At 41.1% G+C, this 9,651-nt stretch overlaps 1 protein-coding gene across 4 annotated transcripts in view; it reads left to right on the top strand.

The window, feature by feature from the left end:
- Positions 1-6,300, top strand: part of LOC141132716 (serine protease FAM111A-like) — a 104,824-nt gene extending 98,524 nt beyond the window's left edge. For all 4 annotated transcript variants that reach the window (XM_073621468.1, XM_073621469.1, XM_073621466.1 and 1 more), the window contains one exon: positions 129-6,300. In XM_073621468.1, coding sequence (XP_073477569.1) covers positions 129-1,865 — 1,737 coding nt within the window. In that variant the 3' untranslated portion in view covers positions 1,866-6,300. The remainder of the gene's footprint in view (positions 1-128) is intronic.
- Positions 6,301-9,651: the final 3,351 nt, after the last annotated feature.

Here is a 9,651-nt window from a genome sequence, read left to right on the forward strand (position 1 = left end):
AATGGGAGAACTCGTTTTGATATGCGAGTACTTTGGATTACGAGCATACTCCTGGAACAGATTATGCTCGTAATCCGAGGTTCCACTGTATCTGTTTTTTAAACCACATTTTTTCTTTTACCTTATAGAAATGTATCATTCAATTCAACACTAAGTCACGAGTCATTACTTTTATGGATAAACGTAAAGAGATTAACCGTAGCGTCGAAGGGAATAATACAGTTATTTACTACGCAAAGAAATCTATAGACTCAGAAAACATTATCCTTTATTCAAGTAAACTTGAAGCAATCATCAACCCTTTTGTACCATGCTGTGTCCTGGAGGAAGGAGAAAAAATAGAAATAATACGCAGAAAAAAATTCAAGAACAAGAAAACCATCCTGTCATTACTTCCAGACTCCAACTACAATGTTTGTGGCAAAGGAATTTTTTTTAAAGTGCAATGTAAAGGATACACTGAAGGGGATGGTCCAAGACATGTATTGCGTGATGGTAGATACACCTGGAAAAAAAAGCCTCTAGCTGTGTACGGGAGAGCAGATCAGACAATAGAAGAGGCAATTCAAAATGATAAACGGTTTGATATCAACAGCAAGTTCGGTCTTAAAAATCCAAACAAAGCAGCATTAGATGAATGGGACATACCTTTGTCATTTCTTGACCCTGATGTAGTGTATACTATTCAGGTGACAAATTATAAGAAGCCAAATAGCAGGCCTGATCCTAAGACCCAGAAATCTGTGGGCTTGCAAAGATCTGATGAGAGAAATAAAGACTTTCAGATCAGACAAGAAGTTCCCCAAACTTCATCAGTTCCCCAATCCGAGCCTGAAATTCCTGAAATCTGTCAGACACCTAAAAGTGAGGAATTTTCAAGCGCATTTAATAATGTTAGTAATGTTGAGAGAAAGCAGATGATATCTGATATGATAAAAGATTACAGTCATAATGTCATGTACAAGGAGGCCATGCTGGCTACCACTCATCGACTACTGACTCAGCACCTGGACAGTGTGGGACTAATTAAATTTACATTTGACAGAGAGGTACGCAGTGGTACCTTCTTCCTTCTAACTGAGAATCTGGGTCTCACCTGTCACCATGTTCTGAAATTTCTGATAGAGTCAGGATTTGACTGGAAACATAACCCTATACCCAATGGTGAAGTAGTGTTTAACTATGAGAGTGAATCAGCTGAACCACCTGATCTCCATCAATGCATTGTTACATATTACAATGAGACATATGATTTTGCATTTGTACAGATTTCACCAGAAATGCCTGGGAAAGGCTTGTTGAAATATGTGGCTCCTCCCCCAGAGGATGGTGCTGTCAGTATCATTGGCCATCCAGGTGGTTTATACAAAAAAATTGATCCTATGTGTTCAGTGGTGAATTTTTCCAAAAGAGCTGACACAATCGCCAACACTATTTTTTCTGATAAATCTTACATTCAAGTTCTTTTAAAGTACAGTTTTAATATACTGTCCAGCAAACATGTGACTTATGACACATGTCTTTATGAAGGGGCTTCTGGTGGTCCTGTTTTCGATGACCGTGGGGGCCTTGTGGCAATGCACTGTGGAGGATATCTTGCTGACACTCATTTAAACAAGAAGAGCATAATTGAGTACGGTGTAAACATTGTTGACATTCTTATTTGTGGATCTACTCAGATTAGAGAATTATGCTCATCATTTTATAAAGTAATTAAATGTAATGAAAACCTTGACAGTTATATGATGAAATATACAGAGCAAGGAGCACACTCAGACACAATGCAGCCTGTTATTAGGACTTTTCTCACACGTGTAAACGACCTAATTGCTAGTGGAGTAAAACCCCAACCACAGTTAAATTAAAGTACACAAGTTCACTATTTTTTTTTAAATTTTCGGTAGGGGAGGATTAACCACGAGTACTTACCTGTATATACCCCTTCATTACCAGGTCAGTTTTCAGTGCTGTGGTAGGCTGACTGACAATTACTCTTTTGTACAATACTGTACTCAAATGAATTTTATATAACCACTGCTTCTTATTTTTTACTATAAGGGTAAAAAGACTAAATGTTTATAAAAAAAATAATAAATTTCCCTTTCTTTATGTTATAAAACATATCAAATAAAAATGGCAGGACAGTACAAACACCACTAAAATTATATTAGCCACAATTTTTGGAAATGAGGAAACATGCCTGTAGTGAGGTGATGAAAACACTGAGCTTGGTAATAGTGCACTAGATTCAGCGCATCATTAATGTAAGGCCCCTTTCACACTGGGGTGGTTTGCAGGCGTTATTGCGCTAAAAATACCGCCTGCAAACCGCCCCAAAACAGCCTCCGCTGTTTGTTCAGTGTGAAAGCCCGAGGGCTTTCACACTGAAGCGGTGCGATGGCAGGAGAAGAAAAAACCTCCTGTCAGCCGCATCTTTGGAGCGGTGAAGGAGCGGTGTATTCACCGCTCCTAAACCGCTCCTGCCCATTGAAATCAATGGGACAGCGCGGCTATAGCCGCGCTATACGAGTGGTTTTAACCTTTTTCGTCCGCCAGCGGGGGGTTAAAACCGCACCGCTAGCGGCCGAATAGCGCGGTAACACAGCGCTAAAAATAGCGCTGTTTTACTGCCGACGCCCCCTACCGCCCCAGTGTGAAAGGGGCCTAAAGGTCATTCACAGAGAGAGAACAATGTTGAAAAGGTAAAAAAAAAAAAGATCCCACAATCAAATTATTTAACATCACCCCACCTTCGATCTGCTTCTGCCTGCGATTCCTATTCCTTAAGGCCCAAATCACACCTGAGCTTAGCGTTTTCAGGCAGAAAGTTGCACAATTTTACTGAGACTTTGCTGCAATTTTGCACAGGTCAAAAGGTCACCAATGTAAAAAGCAGAAAAACGCCCAAATCTGCCTAAAAGAAAGTTCCAGAACTTGTTTGAGCTTCAGGTGTTTTGGAGCTTCTGGCTTCAGGCGTTTTGGAGTGGAGATGTGAACCATCTCCATAGAGAATAATTGATTTTTTCCCCTCCAGCATTTTGTAGATTCAGGCTTCAAGCTACAAAACGCTCAGGTGTGAATGGGTCCTTAGTATATCCTCCTTCCTACCCTTTATTCATTGTGAGAGGAAGGGGAGGGCTCTCAAAAGTATACAGTAGTAGTGTTTATGTTTGTGATTGCTGGGATTGTCTATCACAGTGATCACAAGGCTTAAAGCCACTCTTATTGGCTCTATGCATTTTGGCCTGTCATCTAATTTGTCTAATGACAGCTCAACCACAGACAATATGCGTGCCACAAGTATGGTCAACTATGCCATCTTTTTTTGCCACAAGTATTGCCATCTGAATCTCATTAGGGAGACTTCCCTTCATTTCCTATCCAGTAGACTCAACGAGAAATGAAAAGATACCTTTCCAATGTGAAGGAAATCCCCTCTTAGACAGTTGTCACGGGACAAGTGTCACCATTGAAAGATTTTCTCCCTCTGCAACACAAAATTTTGGATTCACCCTCACTTTTATTCTCAGTGACATTGGTAATCAGGACAATTATAGAGAATGAACCCCCTAACAGATAGAGACATCAATAAAAATAATAGAAAAATAACCAAAACCATCAGCACTAAATTATGTTTGAATCTCCAAGTTAATTTATTGTTCAATGAATTTACAACTTTTAGTAACTGAAATTATACCTATGTGTAAACTCTTTAACCACTTGCTGACTGCTGTAAATATAATACAGCCTGTTGGCAAGCGGTTATACCAAGATTATGGCGGTAGAAGCAGCCATGATTTTGGTATAATTTTTTACAGCCAGTGATCAGCAACTATCTAGTAAAAGTGATTCAGGCGGCTCCCACTTTTACAGTACCCCCTTCAGTACCCCCTGCAGTAAATGGCCAGGGTGGCCTCACACAGAGGAGATGGAGGTATTTTTGTTCCCCCAGATCTTCTGTGACTAATGAAGCCAGAAGATGATGATTTCATCACTTTTGTTTCCAGAGTAGTCATTTTCTGGCTGTTACAGCCAGGAAAGCAGTCAATCAAGCACAACATGTGCTTGTTTAGCTGCTTTGAAGGAAGGTAGGACATTGGTGGTCTAATAGACCCCTGATGTCTCCATAAAGAGTACCTGTGACCTGCCCAAAACTGTTGCATAGGGGGCTTGTTAGCCCTCTTGTGATAGCAATAAAGTTAAATGGAAAAAGTGTAAAATAAAAAAAATAAAATAAAGATCATTTAAAAAAATGTAAAAAGAAACCCCCATGCATACACGCAAATGCATGTGTAGGTCCGGACATGTATGTAAACAGCGATTGCACCACACGTGGGTTATTGCTGCCAATATTAGAATGGGAGCAATAATTCTAGGGCCAACATTCATGAATAAGGCTGCTTTCACACTGAGGCTCCATGCACACTGGAGCTCATAAACGGCCGTTTTTTGGAGTTTGGGCGTTTCTTTTTAACAGCCCATAAACTGCACTATATGTTATCCTACGTGTCCATGCACACATGGACGTTTTTGAACTTTTATCAGCAGTGGAGTTTATGGGCTGTTTTCTGAACGCCATAAAATCGCGTTCAGGAGTCGTTTGTCTGACAACAAAAAACGCCAAACGCCCATAAACGCTGATAAACATCGATAAACGCTCAAAAACGTGGCTCACCAGCGTTTTTTAATGTATTTTATCCATTGAAAAAAAAAAAATATAACTAAAATAAAAAAACGCTAAAAATCGCTAATGCGGAAAAACGCTAATAAACGATATTGCAAAAACATTGAAAGATTCACTGCAAAGCTACTGCTGTTTTTATAACATTATTTTAACATCCAGTGTGCATGGAGCCTGAAACTTTTGTAAAATGTTTAAAAAACGCAGAGCACGATTTAAATGCGTTGAGTTAAAATTTAGTGAAATGCACCAGTGGTGAATGCCTAGTACCAAGGATGCCATTTGGTGCCCGCTCCTTAACAACCAGCTATTCACTGTTTTTTAAGTAGCTGTGACCCGCCAGCGTCCTTAACAACCAGTGATAACTACACTTACATATCGACCCTGAGAATGCGAGGAGAGGGGAGGGGGGCAGCTGGCTGGACTTCTCTACAGGAAGGAAGCAGAGGGGGCTGGAGCATGGTGACCACTGGGGGGGGTGGGGGTGAGAGTGCGAGGGGGCATTGTTTGTGTAACTATCTGCTGATTGTCAAGGACATCAGCTTGTGCCATCTCCTTAACAATCAACTATTCACTGGTTGTTAAAAACGCCAGCACATGCCTGCTTCTTAACCACCTCCCGTTCAGCCTATTGTAAAATGACGGCCGAGCAGGAGCACTGTTATCCTGGGTGGACATCCTTCCACGCACGAGGACGTCCTTCAGGTGCGTGCCTTGTGCGTGCTCTAGGGGCTGTGCAGTCCCGCGATCTGACAGTTCATTGTACCATGCCGTCCTGGTACCATGTGATCGATGTGACCAATCACAGCGATCATATGTCAATAGTACACAATAGCTTTCATTCATAGCTATTCATTGCGTACTATTGAGATCTCTGTGATTGGTCACAGTGATCACATGGTACAGACAGGACCAACCAAAAGAAAGTTCTATCTGTCTCAAAAAATTATAACAATTGTATTTGGGTACAGTATTGCATGGCTGAGTAATTGGCATTCAAAATGTGACAGCGCTGAAAGCTGAAAATTAGCCTGGGCAGGAAGGGGTAAAAGTGGTTAACAATCAGCATCTTTTGCCACGCAACCCCAAAAATGCACCTAAAAACCCACCCTGTGACTTGAATGGAAGGTGTATTTTTGGTGTGCTTTTTGAAAAGAACAGCAAAGAAGCAGCATGCTGGACTTTTCAGACAGCAGCTACAAATACTGATATATTTGCTTTGGGTGGGATGACCCTTAAAATATGATCACCAAGGAATGTCTAGACACAAGACCTGTCCGCCAGCTAATAGAACAGCCTTCTCGGGCTTGTAGTTCCCTGAGTATTAGAGGGTACAGATTACCCAATTCCAAAATGATGTGAATTTAAAATGGAATAGCTTAACAATACAAAAAGTTGAAAATCTAAATTTGCATCTTACCTATATTTTGATTAAACAAATCACTCCCTACTATGTTACTAATCAGTGTGATAAAATATCATGTCTGTGTCACAGAGCTGATGCTTTGACTTATTCTGTTACTGTATGTGCTAGAGAATACACAAAATGTTTCTTTTTTTTTTCTGGATTTCCATCTATAATAATCATGCATATTCTAATAAAGAAAATCTCTATTTAACGTACTGTCTATGTGATATTATTATTAGTAGTATTATTGTTATCTGTAAAAAAGAAGACCAGGCCTTTTCTGACACCTTGTGTAGGCTGGGTTAACACTATCTTCGCATTCGGCTCACAGCATGGGTCCGGTGCAAATTTTTGGCTGAATTCAGACTTGAAATGGACCAAAAGACGCACAGGGCTCCTGTGCAAATTCTCGCCGCAGCGGAGATATGTGAACCGGCTCCATAGAGAGCCGGTCAAAATCTCCTGCTATTGGGAATTGGATGCGGGAATACCTTACATGTGTGGTGCAATCGCTGTTCACATATGCGCGTGGGACCGATATGTCCGTTCGCCTTCATGCTCAAGCACGGGGGGGGGGGGGGGGCGCTTAAACCTTTTTTTTAATTATTTATTTTTTATTTTTACACTGTTTCTTTCATTTGTTTTGTTTTTTCACTTTTATTGCTGTCACAAGAAATGTAAACATCCCTTCTAACAGCAATAGACACTGACAGGTACTCTTTATGGAGAGATCTGGGGTCTATTAGAAACCAGATGTCCCCTCTGCCCTTGAAAACATCAGATCACACCAAGACTGGTGTGATCAGATGCTTTCCAAATTTTTTAAAATGGTGCTTATTACATCCGGCGAAACCTATACCTATACAATAGAGATGATCGTGGACCTTCCAGTCCTCGACCAGCTCTATGGTAAGCCTGCAAAACTGCTGGCTTCATTCCGGGATGGACGGTGGGAAGGCACCCGAGGGCGGCGGCGGGGTGGGGACACACACCCCCTCCGCCTCCTGTAAAAACCAATCGTTGTTAGGATTGCTTTTACACAAAACAGAATTGGCTGCAGAAAAGAACAACAGTGGGACAGTAGAGCCCAGAAAGGCTTCAGTAGGCGGACCCCCTTCCATCTGCCTTTAAAATCATCCAGCGGCTAATTAGCCGCTAGGTTGGCTTTTACAAAAAAAGATAATCGCCTCCTGAAAAAAACAATACCAGGATGATGCCTGTAGCTGCAGGCATCATCCAAGTATACCACTTGAAAGCTGCAACGTATATGTACGTTAGGCGGTCTTCAAGTGGTTAAATTAGGGTAACCTCACTACTCTACAGAAGAGCTGGATGCTAGGAGGGGATTGCCACTATTGATGAAAGGAAAAATTATAGAGTAACTTCAAATTTATTGTCAGTACTTTCTAGGGCCCCATTTATACCTGAGCGTTTTGTAGCTCACAGCTCCAAAATGCTCAACAACCAAAATCCTATGTAATACAATGGCAACTGTTCACATACTGTATGAGCGCTCAGATGGCAGTAGCTTTGGTGCGATTTACAGCGCGACTTGGCCCCATAGAAAAGGCAAAATTGTATTAAAGTCGCACCACAAAATTGCACTGTAAATCGCATTAAAGTCAAATTGCAGTAGTGTAAACTGAGCCTGAAGCTCCAAAAGCTACAGAAGTTACTTGTGAGGCAAATTTGGACATGTTTAGCCTCACAGGTTTCAATTAAAGGCATTTTAAAACCTGTAAGAACTGGTCTCTTCCCCCTAGTGCTTTTTATTGGCTACAATAAAAATGCCTGTAGTTTTTTTTTTTTTTTTTTAAACAATAGATTTTTATTGAAGGGATTTTCTTAACAATACAGATTGACATTGTCACGATAATTATTGTGACTAACTTCTTTGCAATAGTTCTTAAGAATATTCTTATACAAATACAGTAATTGATAGTCTGTACCAGCCTACCCCTATTGGGTTCAACCTGTAGGCATGGATAGGCCACCAATTGCGTTAATTAGTTGAATACAGAAAATTGTAAGGAAAACATAAAAAAAAAAAAATATATATATATATATATATATATATTTAGATTAACTGAACAAAACTTGTTGCATAGGTTAATAAAGAGGGTCCAGGATGATATACTACAGTAGTTTAAATACATATGTAAAAGGCTTGAAATACACTTCTAAAATGTTTGTATACACACATAAAAATGTTAAAAAAAAACTCAAATAAAACTCTTGGAAACCGCTCTGCTCAGTTGTGAATGCAGCCTAAAGGTTATATCATTAAGAAGCAATACTGTTGTTACCATAAAGAACATGAGACATGAAAGGGAAGCACCAAGAAGGTTCAGCATGAAGCCTTTTAATTTTTCCTTTGTCATTTACCTATATATCAATGATATCTCTGTTTGAAAAGCCACAGTGTTCTGAAATGAACATCATATTAGTTTTACATGTAGCAATAACTCACGGTGGAGCTGCTGGTTTAAAGCGGGCTGTTACCGTCACCTTTGTTACCTCAATTTCACCAGAACCGGGTCTAGGGTCCCGTTGAGCTTAATACCAGACAGTGTAGGCACCAGACACTTGAGTAACTTTTCCAATGCTTTAATAAAGAGTAACTGAAGGAAGTAGCAGGAAAGAGGTAAGAGGAGAGTTGCAGGGAAGTTCAAATACCTTTTCTTGATGTAGTATTAGAAATTGGAATCTTGTAGATGAATGTACTTTCCTTTTAGAGTTGAATTTTTGCCGGCCCGGATAGGTTTCTCTCACTAACCTAGCAGCCTGTATGCAGCACGAACAAAAGTCTCTGCCACAGACTTGAATGGGATAGAAACCCGTACGATCCTCTGCCGCAGAATGTAATGGTTTATGATGGATAGCAAACACAGCACTAGAACCTTTAAGCCGACCCGGCAGTACTATGCGGTAGGTTAACTTTAGGATGCGTCCTCCAACTGAGTCACCAGGCCCCTCTCCAGACCAGCACTCTGCATGATCCTTCCATGACGGGTCCTCCCCTGGGATCTTCTCAGTTGCCCAGCTTCTTCCCGTAGGACAGACAGCACAGGACCATTCCCTCGCCGCTGTGGTAGGCCCCAGACAAGCTTCTGGGCTCACCCACACACTGCAGCAACGTGGTCCTCCCGGTCGGAGGACCACACGGTAGTACTCCTAACACATACCTGTCGGCCAGGAGGGCCAGCAGGTGGAACGAAAAGAACCCTAAAACATGATGTCTGTCCCATAAATACCCTCTCCCAGAATGCAACTCGGAGGACCACCTCCGCCGAGTTATCTCCGGGACAGAAGAGCACTCATACGCTTTAACGTGTTGCCTTTCCAACACCGACCTATGGCAACACCCACAGGCGCAGTGTGAAACTACATGCAACACAGCCAAACTGGAACAGAGGCTAAATCTGACTTTATATGAAACAGATAACCCACTAAATTTACCTATAAGCAGTAGATTGAAAATCTACCAGCACTACATACATTTTCATAATAATAACTGCATAAGGTGGTTTGGAAACAAAACAAGCAAGGCCAATAAGAACAG

Source organism: Aquarana catesbeiana, linkage group LG03 (genome assembly GCF_042186555.1).
Source record: "Aquarana catesbeiana isolate 2022-GZ linkage group LG03, ASM4218655v1, whole genome shotgun sequence".
NCBI classification, from domain to species: Eukaryota; Metazoa; Chordata; class Amphibia; order Anura; family Ranidae; genus Aquarana; species Aquarana catesbeiana.